The following is an 18,819-nucleotide window of genomic DNA, read 5'->3' as shown; positions in this document are numbered from 1 at the left end:
CTATTCACAAACATATCCAAATATCTTTTAAAGTTGTAACTGTACTTGCCTATACAGCTTCCTCTGGCAGTTTATTTTGTAAATCTAACACCTCTGTGTGAAAAACATGCCCCTCAGGTACTTTTTAAATGTCTCCCACTTGACCATAAACCCATTCCCTCTAACTTTAGAGATTCCCAAACTCTGGGAAAGAGACTGTGACTATCCACCTTATCTATGCCTCTGATGATTTTATATGATCTTCCTTCACTTCATGTTATTTCCATTAGCACTAGCAATACAAAATTATTCTCAAATAGTTTCTCAACACAACAAATAAAATAAAAATCAAGCCCCTAAATGAACTATGAAATGAGCTGATAAGTAAAAAAAGTGACAATAAAAGTAATATTTCCCCTGCAAAACAGGCACATGCACACAAATGCTACTGCATTTCTTCTCTTAGACATGAATAATACACTCACCTATCAAAGGCTTCTGTCACAAGTGGGCTCAGGACAACATCCACTGCTCCCTTTACTTCCACAATGGCAGTAGTTCTGGTCTGAGTGACTGGCTGATCAACACTCCATTGCTCAGTAACTGTCTCATCATCTGTGTTTTCCATTGTCGTCCTTTCCAATGGAGTATATGGAGTACTAGAAGTTTTCAATAAATGACTAAATATTTAATTCTATCAACCATTTTGTTTACATGAAACATGATTTTGCAAAACACAGACATTCAATTTACTTTCCAGTATTTCGAAACAACATTATGTGTATTTATAATACAAAAAAAAGATAAATGAATCCAACTATAAATTTGATAATTATCATTTAATTGGCAGCATTATTTGAGTCATGCATAGAGCATAAAATTTCTGTGACAAAGAGCTACACAAGCCAAATGCTAAAATTGATTCACACGGATTAAAATGGGCATCAACTGCAGAGATGAAAATGAATTGGGGACAATAAACAGCATTATGGGGTGTGGTTATTTTTCAGGACAAAGCTAAAGAATAGTCTTTGTCAAGGACTGGTAGTAGGATGTTTTTGTAAGATGGCACCGATGAAACACTGAAATGGTGAGAGCAGATAACAAAACTTCCAAATATACTTCTTCTGAACTATTCTCACTACAGTCTGCCACCTGTAGTTTCCCTGTACACTTGAACCATCTTAACGAACTAGCTATTTCATGATCTCCTGAAGGACTCGGCGGACTTAACTCCCTAGCTCCCTAGAATGCAGGTGCAGGTGCAACATCTTTACGTGGACGCCGGTATATCACCATAGTCAAAGGGGGCGGGGGGGGGAGAGAGAAAGACTCCAAGTCACATTGAAATGCTGCGGAATTAAACTTCTTCTATCCTGTAACTTGTTAGCAAATGCTCAGACACTAGAAAAAAAGTGAGGACCTTAGGGCAAGATTGCTATGTTGGAGGGAAACGAGGAAATGCTGCGCTCTGTGCTTTTTATGGAGATGTGGCTCACCCTGGACCACCAGATATGTTGGTGAGAGACAGGCGCTTTTCGATACACTAGATGGTATTAGATTAGATTAGATTATGAGGACACGCGGTCCTCTTTTATTGTCATTTAGTAATGCATGCATTAAGAAATGATACAACGTTCCTCCAGAATGATATCACAGAAACACAAGACAAACCAAGACTAAAAAAACTGCCAAAAACCACATAATTATAACATATAGTTACAACAGTGCAAAGCAATACCATAATTTGATAAAGAACAGACCATGGGCACGGTAAAAAAAGAGTCTCAAAGTCTCTCGAAAGTCCCATCATCTCACGCAGACGGTAGAAGGAAGAAAAACGCTCCCTGCCATGAGCTTCCTGCGCCGCAAACTTGCCAATGCTGCACCCTGGAAGCACGCGACCACAGCCGACTCTTGAGTCCGTCTGAAAACTTCGAGCCTCTGACCAGCCCTCCAACACTGAGCACCGAGCACCATCTCTGCCGAGCGCTTCGACCCCAGCCCCGGCAACAGGCAATAGGCAAAGCCGAGGACTCGGGGCCTTCCCCTCCACAGATTCTCAATCGCACAGTAGCAGCGGCAGTGAAGCAGGCATTCCAGAAGTTTCTCCAGATGTTCCTCCGTGCTTCTCACGTCTGTCTCCATCAAATCAGGATTGTGCACGGCACCCTACTTACAAATACAATATCACTTTGGAGCGGCCGCACGCGCTGCGTCGCGCCGCCATCTTCTCCTCCCCTCCAATGGACTGCTGATTTGGAAAAGTCAAAATGTGGGAGTCTGTGTTTCATGATAAGCTCTTTGTGGTGCTCCGTTGCAGCAGTCTTCTCACACTCTTGGTTCCCCGAGCTGGAACGTCTAACAATTAAGTGCCAACCATTCTTACCAGGAGAGTTCGCCTCCATGATCCTGACCACAGTTTACATACCACCAAAGGCTGATGTTAAACAGCCACTCAAGGTATTCAGAGCTGTGATCAGCGAACAAGAACTAGCCTACCTTGATGCCTTTTAAATCATTGCTGGGGAATTTAATTAGGCTTGCTTGAAGAAATCTCTGCCCAATTATCATCAACATATCACCTGTAGCACCAGGGTTCCCAACACACTCAGCCAGTGTTACACTACGATCAGGTATACCTAATATTAATATGCCTAGACCACATTTTAAGAAATCTGATACCCTGTATCTGATCTACCTGCATGCAGGCAGAGGCGGAAGAGCAAGGTTCCAGAGATAAGACAAACAAAGCAGTAGTCACGGAAAGCAGAGGAGCAGCCACTGGATTGCTTCAAGTCGGTGGATTAAACCACATTCAAGGACTCAGAGGATCTAAACAAATACACAGGGTTGTCACTGACTTTATAAAAACAGATGTAGACAACTGTGTTTCCACAAGATCATTCAGAATCTTCCCTAACCAAAAGCTTTTGATGAACCATCTGCTGAGGGCCAGATCACTGGCATTCAGGTCTGGCAGCCAAGTTAAACACAAGAGGTCCAGGCACAATCTCCGAAAAGCTACATGCGCGAAGTGGCAATTCTGGAACAAACTTGAAACACTGAAGGATGCTTGACAGCTGTGGCAAGGCTTTAATGCTATCATCTCTTACAAAGTGAAACTAAGCAAAATAGTTACATAGATGACAAGACTTCACTCCCAGATGAACTTAATGCATCTTATGCTCGCTTTAACTATCACGACACGGAGGCAGCTTCATGAAATCCCACCCCACCAATGCCCCCGTGATTTCAGTCTCTGAGGCTCACATGAGAGCATCCTTCAGGAGGATGAAATTATAGAAAGCATCAGGTCCAGACAATATACCTGGCCGAGTGCTCAAACAGGCTTCAATTATACCAGTGCCTAAGAAAAACATGGTAACCTGCCTCAATGACTATCATCCCATAACACTTATATCCACTGTGTTGTAGTACTTTGAGAGGTTGGTGATGAAATACATCAACTCCTGCCTGAGAAGCGACTTGGATCAGCTTCAATTTGTCTACTGGGACAAGAGGTATACAGCCGATGCCATTTCATTGGCTCTTCCCTCAACCCTGGAGCATCTGGGTAGGGAAGATGCCTACATCTGGGTGTACTTCACTGACTACAGTACTGCATTCTAAAGTATCATCCCTTCAAAACAACTCAGTAAGTTTCAAGACCGGGGCCTCAATACCTCCTTGTGTAACAGGATCCTACATTTCCTAACTTGCAGACCCCAGTCAGTATCTCCTCCACAACCTCCATCAACATAGGTGCACCACAAGGCTGTGTGCTTAATCCCCTGCTCAAATTGCTTTATACTTACGACTCTGAAGCTAAGCACAGCTCCAAGGCCCAACTCACTTTTACTGACTGTCCTAGAATGAATCAAAAGTGGTGACGAATCAGCATATTAGAAATAGACTGAAAATTATGTCATAACAGCAACCTCTCACTCAATGTCAGCAAGACCAAGGAGATGATTATTGACTTCAAGAGGAGGAAACAGAGGTCCATGAGCCAGTTCTCATCAGGGGATCAGAGGTAAAAAGTCAACCACTTTAAATTCCCTGGCGTTATCACTTCAAAGGATCTATCCTGGGTGCAGTATATAGTGCCATTACAAGAGTACCTCTACTTTCCTAGAAGTCTGTGAAAATTTGGCATGTCATCTAAAACTTTAACTAACTTCTATAGATGTGTGGTGGAAAGCATATTGACTGGTTGCATCACAGCTTGGTATGGAAACACCAATGTCCTGGAATGATAAATCATACAAAAAAATAGTGCATTGGGCCCAGTCCATCATGGGTAAAGCCCTCCCCACCATTGAGCACATCTACAAAAGAAGTATCAATTATCAAGGACGTGCACCATCCACGCCATGCTCTCTTCTTGCATCAGGGAGGTGATACAAGAGCCTCTGGACCCAACCACTAGTTTCATCTACAATCATTTCCCCTCAACCATCAAACCTTTGAACCAAAGGGGATAACTTCATTCAACTTCCCTTGCGCCATCTTTGAGATGTTCCCACAACCTATGGACTCAGTTTCAAGGACTTTTCATCTCATGTTCTCAATATTTATTGCTTATCTATTATTATAATTATTATTTAATTCTTTTTGTATTTGTACCATTTGTCTTCTGGCACACTGGTTGAAAGCCCTAGAATGAAAATAACCAAATGAATCTTATATGGTTATTACTCTATAGATTTATTGAGTGTGCCCACAAAAAAATTAATCTCAGTGTTGTATATAGTGACATTTACAGTGCCTATAAAAAAGTATTCCCCCCCCCACATATTTTCATGTTTTATTGTTTTACAATATTGAATGACAATAGATTTAATTTGGCTTTTTTTGACACTGATTAACAGAAAAAGATTCTTTCATGTCAATGAAAACAGATCTCTACAAAGTGATGTAAATTAATTACAAATGTAAAATACAAAATAATTGTTTGCATAAGTATTCACCCCGAACATGACATACCAGACCATCACTAATGCAGCCAATTGGTTTTAGAAGTCACATAACTAGCTAAGTGGAGATCACCTGTGTACAGTAAAGGTGTTTCAATTGATTGTAGTGAAAATACACCTGTATCTGGAAGGAACAACTGCTGGTGAGTTAATATACTAGCAAAAACTACACCATGAAGACAAAAGAGCACTCCAAGCAACTCCACGAAAAGGGTATTAAAAAGCATGAGTCAGGAGATGGATACAAAAAAATTTCCAAGTCACTGAATATCCTTTGGAGTACGGTTAAGTCAATCATCAAGAAATGGAAAGAAAAGTTGTAAATCTGCCAAGAGCAGGCTGTCCTCAGAAGCTGAGACTATGCAAGAAGGGGACTAGTGAGGGAGGCCACTAAGAAATCTATGACAACTCTGGAGGAGTTACAAGCTACAGTAGCTGAGATGGGAGAGACTGCGTATACAACAACTGTTGCCCAGGTGCTTCACCAGTCACGGCTTTTATGGGACAGTGGCAAATAGGAAGCCACTGTTGAAAAATAACTTGCATGAAATATTGGCTAGAGATTGCCAAAATGCATGTGGGAGACTCAGAAGTCAGCTGGAAGAAGATTCTATGGTCTCATGCAGTGGTTCCCAACCACCAGGCCGCAAAGCATGTGCTACCAGGCCACGAGGAAACGATATGAGTCAGCTGCACCTTTCCTCATTCCCTGTTGAACTTGAATATAGGGTTGCCAACTGTCCCATATTTGCCGGGACATCCCGTATATTGGGCTAAATTGGTTTGTCCCATACGGGGACCGCCCTTGTCCCGTATTTCCCCCACTAAGGTAGAGCGTTCCTATGAAACCTTTCGCGCCAAAATGGCGTAATGCAAAGAAGCAATTACCATTAATTTATATGGGAAAAATTTTTGAGCGTTCCCAGACCCAAAAAATAACTTACCAAATAACACATAAAACCGAAAATAACACTAACATATAGTAAAAGCAGGAATGATATGATAAATACACAGCCTATATAAAGTAGAAATAATGTATGTAGTGTATAGTCAGAAAGATGAAGGCAAAACCAATTTGTGGAAAAAAAAATTGGCACGTATGCGCATGCGCACACAGATGCCCGTGCAAGGCTTCCTGGTCATGGTGGTCTTTCTCGGGGTAAACAAGTGTCCCGGGATTTGACTGCTACTTTTGTCCCTTATTTGGGAGTGAAAAGTTGGCAAACCGAACCGTAAAAGACATGTTGAGGTGAGTTTAACCCTACTTGAACACCCCTCCCCCGGTCAGCCGGTCCACAAGAATATTGTCAGTATTAAACCGGTCCGCGGTGCAAAAAATGGTTGCGAACCCCTGGTCTAATGAAACCATAAACGCTAAACAGGTGGCCCCCGTTTTCCAAACGTTCGCTTTACGACACCTCGCTGTTACGAAAGACCTACATTAGTTCAGGCAGCATCTGTAAGAAGAGGTGCAGTCGACGTTTCAGGCCGAGACCCTTCTGTCCTGACGAAGGGTCTCGGCCTGAAACGTCAACTGCACCTCTTCCTACAGATGCTGCCTGGCCTGCTGCGTTCACCAGCAACTTTGATGTACGTTGCTTGAATTTCCAGCATCTGCAGAATTCCTGTTGTTTGTTACCTACATTAGTTACCTGTTTTCGCTAACAGAAGGTATTTTCACTGTTACGAAAAAAGGCAGCGCGCACCCGAACAGCCAAGCTCCTCCCCCGGAACTGCATTCTAGCCGCTATTGCTTAAACACGTGATTTATTTTGTGCATCTGTTAGCAAGATGAGTTCTAAGTTATCAGAAAAGCCTAAAAGAGCTCATAAGGGTGTTACACTTAACATAAAACTAGACATAATTAAGCATTTCGATCGTGGTGAACAAAGTAAGGACATTGTCCGCGCGTTGAACTTGCCCGCGTCCACCATTCGCACTATTTATACACAGAGAGAAAAAATTTTGAAAGCTGCCATGTTAGTGTTGGTTCTGCTCGTAGCAAAGTGGTCTCTCTTAGTCGGCATCCAATAATGGATAAAATGGAAAGTCTATTGCTTGAGTGGATTGATGGGTGTACAAAGTGTGGTGTTCCGTTAAGTTTTCTTATACTTAAGGAGAAATCAGTCAGTCTTTTTAATAAGACTGTTGGGCACGTGGCCAAGTGGTTAAGGCATTCGTCTAGTGACCTCAAGGTCGCTAGTTCACATCTCAGCAGTGGTAGCATGTTTGTGCCCTTAAGCAAGGCATTTAATCACACATTGCTCTAGTCTGTGCGAGGAGTGGCGCCCCACACAGACTTCCAATCTGCGCCTTGTAAGGCATGAAAATGCCCGACGCAGGCCTCTCATGGTCTGAGTCGACGTTCCCTCCGCTTTTAATAAGCTGAAACAGAAAGCACTGGACGATGGTGATGAAAGTGTTACGAAAGTGGAATTTAAAGATAGTCATGGGAGGTTTGATCAGTTTCTGAGGCGAGGGCAACTTCATAGTTTAAGCAGTGGTCCCCAACCTCCGGGCCGCGGACCGATACATTGCTGCACAGAATGCAGGGGTGCAGCGGTATTCGGGACGCACCCAGGGTATCTTTAAGAAAAAAAGCCGAAATAATCAAGATAATTAATTAGGTGCCGCCCGGCACGTAAATGTCGGCCCAGATCAGAGGTGATTGCCGATTGCATCAGATGGTTATTCATATAAGCAAGTGCTTAACTGTGACGAAACTGCAAATTATTGGAGTCTTCCCGATTCCGGTAAGTGAAACTACACTGTACAGGCGTTATTTCTACTTTATATAGGCTGTGTATTTTTATGTGTTATTTGGTATGATTTGGCAGCTTCACAGCTTTAAGGTTACTGGAGAGAGTGTTTCTGCCCAGAGCACTTGCACCGTGTTTCTGCCGTGAGCACTTCTGCCGAGAGTGCTTCCACAAGATTTTCGCTGCACTAGACAGTGCTGCAGAAAAGTATTTCTACTTTATATAGGCTGTGTATTTATCATATCATTCCTGCTTTTACTATATGTTACTGTTATTTTAGGTTTTATGTGTTATTTGGCATGATTTTGTAGGTTATTTTTTGGGTTTGGGAATGCTCAAAAATTTTTTCCATATTAATAAATGGTAATTGCTTATTCACTTTACGACATTCCGGCTTACGAACCATTTCATAGGAACGCTCTACTTTCGGATAGTGGGAGAAACCCTGTATTTGGCATAATCCAAACACCACACTTTATCAAAAACACACCATCTCTACTGTGAAGCATGGTGATGCTTCACTGCAGCAGACCCTGAAAGGCTCGTGAAGGTAGAAGGTAAAATGAATGCAGCAAAATACAGGGCAATCCAGGAGGAAAACCTGATTCAGTCTGCGAGAGAACTACGACTAGGGAGAAGATTTGTTTTCCAGCAAGACAATGGCCCCAAGATTAAAGCCAAAGCTACACAAGAATGGCTTTAAAAAAAGTTCATCTCTTGGAATGGCCAAGTCAGATTTCAGACCTCAATCTAATTGAGAATTTGTAGCTGGAGTTGAAATGAGTTGTTTACTCACAATCACCATGCAATCTGATAGAACCCGAGTAATTTTGTAAAGAATAGGGAAAAATTGCAGTGTCCAGATGGGCAAAGCTGATAGAGACCTATCTACACAGACTCAAGGCTATAATTGCTGCCAAAGATGCATCTACTAAATACTGACTTGAAGGGGGTGAATACTTATGCAATCAATTATTTTGTGTTTTATATTTATAATTAATTTATCTATTTTCACCTTAACATGAAAGTCTTTTTTCTGTTGATCAGTGTCAAAAGATCCGGCTGGTGGCGTAGTGGCATCAGTGCCGGACTTCAGGACGAAAGGTCCCAAGTTTGAATCTAGCCTGCATACTTTCCATCTGTGCTGGGATACGAGCTGGTGATCTCTTTGGAAACTCACCCGGCAGAAGGCAATGGCAAACCACTGCTGTAACTTGTCTCGTACGCGATTCCCCGTGTCAGAGAGGCGTGGAGGGAAATCGTCCGCTAACCGGAGAATCTCCGGATGTGACGTACCTTTTCTTTCCAGTGTCAAAAAAACGTCAAATTAAATCACCCATGATTGAATGTAAATAATAAAACATGAAAACCTTCAGAAGGGTGAATACTTTTTATAGGCACTGTACATACTTTGACAATAAATTTACTTTAAATTGTCCCCACAACCTATGGACTCATTTTCAAGGACTCTTTCATTGCTTATTTATTATTTTCTCTTTCTTTCTGTATTGGCACAGTTTGTTGTTCTTTGCCCATCCTGTTGGGTGCAGTCTTCCATTGATTTTATTGTGTCTTTTGTATTTACTGTGATTGCCCATTAGAAAATGAATCTCAGGATTGTACTTGGTGACATACATGTACTTTGATAATACATTTATTTTGAAATTTGAACAAAGATGTATAGGGCTCCAATTCAAAATTTGCAGTGATGAATATTAAGGGAGGTGTTAGAACTTAAGGAGAATTGAAAAACCAGAAGAATATAATAGATCATTCCCAGTTTGAGGAAGTTCATTATATAGATAGACAAGAGGGCTACGATTGTTCTGCCAGCGGCAGAGAAAATTGAGTGGTGATAGAAGCGAAACCCTGGAAGGGTTAGTTAATGGACAGATGTTCCCACTAGTGGAAAGGATGAAAACCGAAAGGCAAAATGAGTTCTAAAAGAATGACGAATGATACAAGCAACAACTTTTTCAGAGAGTAGTCAAAATCTGGAATTTGCTATTAGTATGATGCTGGAAACAAATTTGATTGTGACTATCAAAATAGAACATGAAAACTTTCAAAGCCACAAGTCATGGCAAATATAAGTAACTGGTAACCATACAGACATGGCTTAAGACTCAAGGGCATTATGATTTTATATAAAAAATTTCATAATAATACCATCTTTCAAAAATTGGGATATGGTTTCTTTAAGGCTTGTAACGTAAAACAATCAAAAACTTTCAAATGCTGCTGCAGAAAAATGTGCCTTATTTTCCAAATACGATTTAAAACAAAGTTCTGGCAGTCAATAGTAAAAAAACAGTACCTTTCATTAGATCCCATTAGTTGAGCACCTCTATCAAGTAATGCACTTGCTGTCAGACCTTGTTTAATAACCTGGAAACAAATTAACATAGAAATTGATCTTCATCGGGAAACATAAATTGCTACTCAATAAAATATGGACATCAATGATTTTTCAAATTTTTGTGGCTATCCCCAGTAACTGCATAATTAACCCAGAAATGCCTTGAGTCAAACATTCCACAAACTACTTCTCATCTAGTTTAGCGAAAACTTTTGCCCTGCCACATTAGTTGCACAGAGAAAGCAACAAAAAAAGATAGAAGTTGAAAAGTCAAATTATAGAAGAAAAAGAAACATCTTGAATTTCAAATATATATTTTTAACCAGAGTAACTAGATTCCATGGCTACAATTGCACAATATCTGTCACTCATAATCAGGATTAGTTTTAATGTCATTGGAATATGTCATGAAATTTGTTGTTCTTCAGCAGCATTACATTGCAATACATAATAATAAGCACTATAAATTACAATAATAAATATCTATATATAATAAATTAAACAAGCAGTGCAAAAAGAAAGTAAAAGAAAGGAAGTAGTCGTGAGGTAGTGTGGACAGGTTCATTGTCTATTCAGAAATCTGATGGTAGCTGGAAAGAAGCTGTTCCTGAAATGTTGAGTGTGTGTCTTCAAGCTCCTGTTCCTCCTCGCTAATGGTAGCGATCAGGAGAGGGCATTCCTGGGTGATGACGGTCCTCAATGACAGTTGCCACCGTTTTGTATTACTGACGTAGCATTGGGAATTTCACAGTTTTGCCCCAGCTATAAACAAGTAGCAGCAATACTTCACATTAAGGTACTGTGCAACTTAAAGAAAAACTTGTAAGTTATGATGTTCTATGGCCGGCTGGTGGCATAGTAGCATAGCGAAGGCTCCCGAGTTCAAATCTAGTCGGCTCCCTTGCCTACTTTCCATCCATGCTGGGTTGAGCATCGAGCTAGCAAACTCGGCCTCGTAAAAGTAAGAAAGCCTGCTAAAAAAAAATGCCGTCATGACAATGTCCCGATGACACCACTTGGAGTTAGTTGCTTTCTTCTTCTTCTATGATGTTCTATCTTGCCTTTCTTGGTGATAAAGGTTAAGAGCTATTAAAGATGACTTGGTTAGCTGCTTTTTGTGGATAATATAGACTGTACTCTCTATGCACCAGACTAGGAATGAGTAAATGGGTTGCTAATCAAGCCACTATCTTGCAGATATCAGATGGTATTCCATTGCCCTCCTGAATTGTGCCTTGGAAAATTGAGGGAGACAAATGGTAAGTTTCTCACCACAGAATACCCACCCTCTAATCTGTTAATGCAACCACATATTTTAAGCAGTTAGTCCCACTATTTATGATCAATAGTGTTATCAAGATATTGAAAATTGGAGAAACTTGGATGGTATATTCATGAATATACCATCAAATGTCAAGTTAGACTTGCTCCTGCAGATGGTCAATGCCAAGCACACACATGGCATGTTACTTACCACCCATTGGCCTATACCTGAACATTTCATTGATAATTTTCATAATTGCACAGAAAACTGAGAATGCCAGATACTAATGTATGAAACAGACTTCCATGAAAGGAAGTTAATCTCCCTCAGATGAGGAGCTGAGTTATTACTAGCTCAAGAATAAATATAAATATAAGTGCTTAAATACAACTTGGAGAGACAAAGAGAAATTGGGGTAGTTTTAATGTCTTTAAAAATCATGCTAAACCAGGCCAGCCTGAGTATGCGACATAAAGGAGCACGTGATTTATAGAATGGTGAATATTTTAAAATGCAAGATACAATGGGTCAAATTATGATGCCAAACACATAAGAACACTAGTAACATTAAGAAGACACATGAGAATGATACAAGGAGGTATGTGATTATTTAACTGAGACAGAATAGTTTTTGAAGAAAAGAATAGAAATAACTAATTGGTGAATCAGTGACATGGATGATCACCACAAAAGTCAAACTTTAATGAGTCTTTTATGAACATTACTTCTGAAACAGTTAATAAAAAAAACTGGGTTAAAATTTGAAGAGCTAGATAGGAGCACTGGAATTAACTTTAGAAGAAAAAGATGCAGGAGGCTCAGAATTTCAATGCTAGGAGTATTGCGGGGAAGGCGGATGAGTTGAGGGCGTGGATTGACACGTGGAATTATGATGTTGTAGCAATTAGTGAAACTTGGCTACAGGAGGGGCAGGACTGGCAGCTTAATATTCCAGGGTTCCGATATTTCAGATGTGATCGAGGCAGAGGAATGAAAGGTGGGGGAGTGACATTGCTTGTTAGGGAAAATATTAAAGCAGTGCTCAGGCAGGACAGATTAGAGGGCTTGTCTACTGAGTCCTTATGGGTGGAGCTGAGAAACAGGAAAGGTATGGCCACATTAGTGGGATTGTATTACAGACCACCCAATAGTCAACGAGAATTGGAAGAGCAAATCTGCAGAGAGATAGCAGGCAACTGCAGGAAACATAAAGTTGTGGTGGTAGGGGATTATAATTTTCCATACATTGATTGGGACTCCCATACTGTTAGGGGTCTAGATGGTTTAGAGTTTGTAAAATGTGTTCAGGAAAGTTTTCTAAATCAATATATAAAGGGACCAACTACAGGGGATGCAATATTGGATCTCCTGTTAGGTAATGAATTAGGGCAAGTGACAGAAGTCTGTGTAGATAACACCATTAGTTTCAATTTGATCATGGACAAGGATAGATCTGGTCCTAGGGTTGAGGTTCTGAACTGGAAGAAGGCCAAATTTGAAGAAATGAGAAAGGATCTAAAAAGCGTGGATTGGGACAGGTTGTTCTCTGGCAAAGATGTGATTGGTAGGTGGGAAGCCTTCAAAGGGGAAATTTTGAGAGTGCAGAGTTTGTATGCTCCTGTCAGGATTAAAGGCAAATTGAATAGGAATAAGGAACCTTGGTTCTCAAGGGATATTGCAACTCTGATAGAGAAGAAGAGGGAGTTGTATGAAATGTATAGGAAACAGGGGGTAAATCAGGTGCTTGAGGAGTATAAGAAGTGCAAGAAAATACTTAAGAAAGAAATCAGGAGGGCTAAAAGAAGACATGAGGTTGCCTTGGTAATCAAAGTGAAGGATAATCCGAAGAGCTTTTACAAGTATATTAAGAGCAAAAGGATTGTAAGGGATAAAATTGGTCCTCTTGAAGATCAGAGTGGTTGGCTTTGTGCGGAACCAAAGGAAATGGGGGAGATCTTAAATAGGTTTTTTGCGTCTGTATTTACTAAGGAAGCTGGCATGAAATCCATGGAATTGAGGGAATCAAGTAGTGAGACCATGGAAACTGTACAGATTGAAAAGGAGGAGGTGCTTGCTGTCTTGAGGAAAATTAAAGTGGATAAATCCCCAGGACCTGACAGAGTGTTCCCTCGGACCTTGAAGGAGACTAGTGTTGAAATTGCGGGGGCCCTGGCAGAAATATTTAAAATGTCGCTGTCTACGGGTGAAGTGCCGGAGGATTGGAGAGCGGCTCATGTTGTTCCGTTGTTTAAAAAAGGATCGAAAAGTAATCCGGGAAATTATAGGCCGGTGAGTTTAACGTCAGTAGTAGGTAAGTTATTGGAGGGAGTACTAAGAGACAGAATCTACAAGCATTTGGATAGACAGGGGCTTATTAGGGAGAGTCAACATGGCTTTGTGCGTGGTAGGTCATGTTTGACCAATCTGTTGGAGTTTTTCGAGGAGGTTACCAGGAAAGTGGATGAAGGGAAGGCAGTGGATATTGTCTACGTGGACATCAGTAAGGCCTTTGACAAGGTCCCGCATGGGAGGTTAGTTAGGAAAATTCAGTCGCTAGGTATACATGGAGAGGTGGTAAATTGGATCAGACATTGGCTCGATGGAAGAAGCCAGAGAGTGGGGGTAGAGGATTGCTTCTCTGAGTGGAGGCCTGTGACTAGCGGTGTGCCACAGGGATCAGCGCTGGGTCCATTGTTATTTGTCATCTATATCAATGATCTGGATGATTATGTGGTAAATTGGATCAGCAAGTTTGCTGATGATACAAAGATTGGAGGTGTAGTGGACAGTGAGGAAGGTTTTCAGAGCCTGCAGAGGGACTTGGACCAGCTGGAAAAATGGGCTGAAAAATGGCAGATGGAGTTTAATACTGACAAGTGTGAGGTATTGCACGTTGGAAGGACAAACCAACGTAGAACATACAGGATTAATGGTAAGGCACTGAGGAGTGCAGTGGAACAGAGGGATCTGGGAATACAGATACAAAATTCCCTAAAAGTGTCGTCACAGGTAGATAAGGTCGTAAAGAGAGCTTTTGGTACATTGGCCTTTATTAATCGAAGTATTGAGTATAAGAGCTGGAATGTTATGATGAGGTTGTATAAGGCATTGGTGAGGCCGAATCTGGAGTATTGTGTTCAGTTTTGGTCACCAAATTACAGGAAGGATATAAATAAGGTAGGAAGAGTGCAGAGAAGGTTTACAAGGATATTGCCGGGACTTGAGAAACTCAGTTACAGAAAAGGTTGAATAGGTTAGGACTTTATTCCCTGGAGCGTAGAAGAATGAGGGGAGATTTGATAGAGGTATATAAAGTTATGATGGGTATAGATAGAGTGAATGCAAGCAGGCTTTTTCCACTGAGGCAAGGGGAGAAAAAAACCAGAGGACATGGGTTAAGGGTGAGGGGGGAAAAGTTTAAAGGGAACATTAGGGGGGGCTTCTTCACACAGAGAGTGGTGGGAGTATGGAATGAGCTGCCAGACGAGGTGGTAAATGCGGGTTCTTTTTTAACATTTAAGAATAAGTTGGACAGATACATGAATGGGAGGTGTATGGAGGGATATGGTCCGTGTGCAGGTCAGTGGGACTAGGCAGAAAATGGTTCGGCACAGCCAAGAAGGGCCAAAGGGCCTGTTTCTGTGCTGTAGTTTCTATGTTTCTATGGTTCTAATTCCAAAGTGCTTTACAAAGAATTAAGTGTTTCAAAGATGCAGTCATTGCTGTAATTTAAGAATTGTGGCTTCAAAATTATAGTTCTCATTCTCTTGTTTAATATCTTTTATAACACTATCCACCTTATTTCTGTAAACAGCACAATATACTCATTCCAACAACTACCCATTCCTTCAAATCAGACCTCTCTAGCAATCCTAATACCTCTTCCCATCTTTGGCAGCAGAGCTTTCAGCTATCTAGGTCCATATTCTGCAATCCACCCTTAACTCTTCCCCTTCATTTATCCTAAAACAGCACTGCAGCATTTTAACAGATTTCATCTTTGTAAAGACTTAAGTTTAAATTCTGTTCAAGCAATTTTATAAATGTCACTTTGGTTGATCATCTCAGCTTTGCTTTCAATTTATCAAAAGACAAATTTCCCAATGGATAATAACCACCCTACGTATAACTAATAAGAAAGAATACCTATTATTGACACAGAAAATATCACCAACCTTAAAAAAGGGAACAGAAAGCTGATCAAATGAAGAGGAGCTCTCCTCACTGGTTGGGGTATCAAGATCAAGAGGGCGATGCAGAGAAGATTTTGATGTTCTCTTGTTTGTTGGTTGTTTTACTGACCAGTTGGAGACCTGTAACTGTGTAAGGTAATTTAAGTAAGAAGCCATTACAATCTGCTGATGTGTTTGCTGTCTGTTATCTACAGACTTGTCACCTTCAACAGTATAAATATGGTCAGTTATCTCTTCTTCCCCTTCAAGAGCAGAAACAAAAGATGCCTGAGAGGCATGAGTTTTTATGGAGTAGTTTTTGGGTTCCTGGTTATCTCCATTAACAGAAGTAGTTAGTGGTCCCTCCACACTGTGATAAATTGTGCTCCTGCTGTAGTCTACTGCTTGGGCACGGCGTCTCTTCTTTCTTCCGGGATAGGTTCCTGGACCTTCATCACTACTGACTGGATCAAAGTCTTCAGCAGCGGAGTAGTATGCCTCGCTGTCAGCGACAGATATACTTGACTCAACTGATCGATACTGATGAAAGGTGTGAGAATCCGCTGAAGGAGTAAAGGGGAAGGATCCAAAGCTCCTCCTCTGACGAGGAGAATCCAAAACGTTTTCATCACTCCGAGACACTTCGCTGGTGAATTGTACACCCATCGTTGCAGGCTGCCGCTCACCAAAAATGGCTGCTGACAAACTCTTGGTACTTCCAAGTCGTGTAGAAGAAACAGAGGCCTGCCGTTTCAAAGGAGATTGGGCGAAAGATTTATCTTGAACATTGGGAGAAACAGGAGTGCTTCCTGAAACATCTGCTGGACCACTAAAAAAAAGACACACAATTGTGACCTTTCTTTAGAAGAAAGCATAAACATTCATTCCTTGTCTCTTTTTATCAATTTTCCAGACAATAAATACAAACAAGTAACCCAAGCAATAAAACAAATGCAGCACAGCCACAGTGCTTTAAATTTTCTTTTCTGTCAAACACCCAAGAATCTTAAGCCCAAGGTGACATATCTGCAACCTGCTATAATCAGTAGCTTGCCTTACCAGGATTTACTACACTAGCACTCAATTACCCATCATATAATGAAATGATGCACAAGGTAAAATTGTTCTGCATTGAAAAAAAATCAATGTAATAAATTTTCTTACTTTCCAATTGTTTCCTCTGTGCTTAAAACAGGAATATGCATCTGTATAACATTGTCATCAGCATTCGAGGAAGGACTGTTTTTTTCACTTGCCAACAGAGGGAGTGCAGCAGTAGAACTACTGTTTTCTTCCGACGAGGATGTTGAACTATGCGATCGTAAAGGCACCTGCAAGTTATTATGCTGGTTCTTTCTCTCTGAATCAGTTCCTAACGATCTGCAATCCCACTCTTTTCTTTTTACCCCATTTGTCTTACCTAAATAACAAAAACACAAGCATCATTAATATAAATGATTTCCAATACTCTTTGTTAGATATATGAATTTTGAATCATAAGATGTGGCAAAATGCAACTACAAATAGTTGTAAACCCATTATGCTGCCTCTAGAACGAGAGGGCACAGCCTCAAAATTGAGGGGCTACCCTTTAGAACAGAGGTAAGGAAGAATTCTTTTAGTCAGAGTAGTAAATCTGTGGAAAGCTCTGCCACAGACTGTGCTGGAGGCCAAATCCATGTGTATATTTAAGGCGGGTGTTGATCATTTCCTGATCGGTTAGGGCATCAAAAGATGTGGCGAGAAGGCAAATGTATGGGGTTGAGCGGGATCTGGGATCAGTCATGAGGTGGAGTAGACTTGATGGGCTGAATGGCCTAATTCTGCTCCTATGTCTTATGGTCTCACATTTTACTACAATTGTTTTCCTTCAAACCCTCAGACTAATTGAGACAGAAATTTCAGGTGGATGTTCTTGTAAATCACAAGAAATATTTGAAGTATATATACAAGACATTACCATCTGCGGTTTTTGAAGTATCCTTTGATATTATCCATTCATTTGGCTGCAACAGTGACTGACCATAGAACATCTCTAATTCCGTGTTTATGGCAGAGTAGGCAGAACTTGTAGAGGGAGTCATTTCATCCAGTTTAAAGAAATCAAGTGCTGAACATATGCCTGCATAGAACTTGCAACCTCCAAGGCAGCCACACTTATTCTTACTTCGTTTATTCTTAACATCATCATCTGGCCACAGAAACCACAACCTACAAGAAAAAAATTGTATAATGTCAAAGAAACCTAACAATAACAAATCACTAGAAGTTCACTTTGAAGCAGAATAGCTGCCAACTTCAATATACAGTTGCAAGAAAAAGTTTGTGAGCCTTTGCAAATACCTAGTTTTCTGCATTAATAACTCATAACATGTGGTCTGATCTTCATCCAAGGCACAATAATAGACAAACACAATCTGCCTAAGCTAATAACAGATAAAACATTGTCCTTTTCATGTCTTTATTGAACACATTATTTAATCATTCACAGTCCATGCTGGAGAAAGTATGTAAACCTTTATATTTAATAATTGCTAGAACCTCCTTTGCAGCAATAACCTCCACAAAACGTTTCCTGTAGCTGCTGATCCAACTTGCACAACGGCCAGGAGGAATTTTAGACCACTCCTCCAGTCAAAAATGTTTTAGTTCATCCTTGTAGGAACAGCCCACTTTAGGTCATGCCACAACACCTCAACTAGGTTAAGGTCTGGGCTCTGACTTGCCCATTCAAAAACAAATTTTCTTTTTTTTTTAAAACCATTTACTCTGTAGATTTACTCTTGTGTTACAGATCATTGTCTTGTTGCATCTTCCAACTTCTGTTAAGCTTCAGATGATGGATTGCAACCCTGACATTTTCCTGTCAAATGTCTTGAAACAATTTTGATTTCATTGTTCCCTCAATGACTGCAGGCTGTCCAAGCTCTGAGGCAGCAAAGCCGGCCAAAACCATGATGCTCCTTTCACCAGACTTCACAGTTGGGATGAGGTTGTGCTGTTAGTGTGCAGTGCCCTTTTTCATCCAAACATAGCAGTGTGAATTTCTGCCAAAAGTTCAACTTTTGTCTCATCTGTCCACCAAACATTGTCCCAGAAGTGTTGTGGAATATCCAGGTGCTTGTTTGCAAACTTGAGACATGCAGCAATTTTTTTTTTCTGAGAGCACTGGTTTCCCCCATGGTGTTCTTCCACGAACACCATACTTGTTCAATGTTTTTGTTATCGTGGAAACATGAACAGAGACTTTAGCAAGTTCTAGTGATTCCTGCAGGTATTTTGCTGTTACCCTTGGGTTCTTTTTCAC

The 18,819-nt window shown here is 40.8% G+C and overlaps 1 protein-coding gene across 6 annotated transcripts in view; it reads right to left on the bottom strand.

Moving 5' to 3' along the window:
* The window catches only part of kiaa1109 (KIAA1109 ortholog), a 439,747-nt gene that overhangs the window by 221,245 nt on the left and 199,683 nt on the right, over positions 1-18,819 (bottom strand). For all 6 annotated transcript variants that reach the window (XM_063046524.1, XM_063046528.1, XM_063046526.1 and 3 more), the window contains 5 exons: positions 17,473-17,723; positions 16,677-16,932; positions 15,516-16,341; positions 10,035-10,105; positions 465-638 (listed from right to left, as the gene is read on the bottom strand). In XM_063046524.1, the coding sequence (XP_062902594.1) occupies positions 465-638; positions 10,035-10,105; positions 15,516-16,341; positions 16,677-16,932; positions 17,473-17,723 (1,578 nt within the window). The remainder of the gene's footprint in view (positions 1-464; positions 639-10,034; positions 10,106-15,515; positions 16,342-16,676; positions 16,933-17,472; positions 17,724-18,819) is intronic.

The sequence above is a fragment of the Mobula hypostoma genome, chromosome 4, assembly GCF_963921235.1.
Source record: "Mobula hypostoma chromosome 4, sMobHyp1.1, whole genome shotgun sequence".
NCBI classification, from domain to species: Eukaryota; Metazoa; Chordata; class Chondrichthyes; order Myliobatiformes; family Myliobatidae; genus Mobula; species Mobula hypostoma.
Note: the sequence above shows the minus strand (reverse complement) of the source record. Positions and strands in the feature narration are given on the sequence as shown.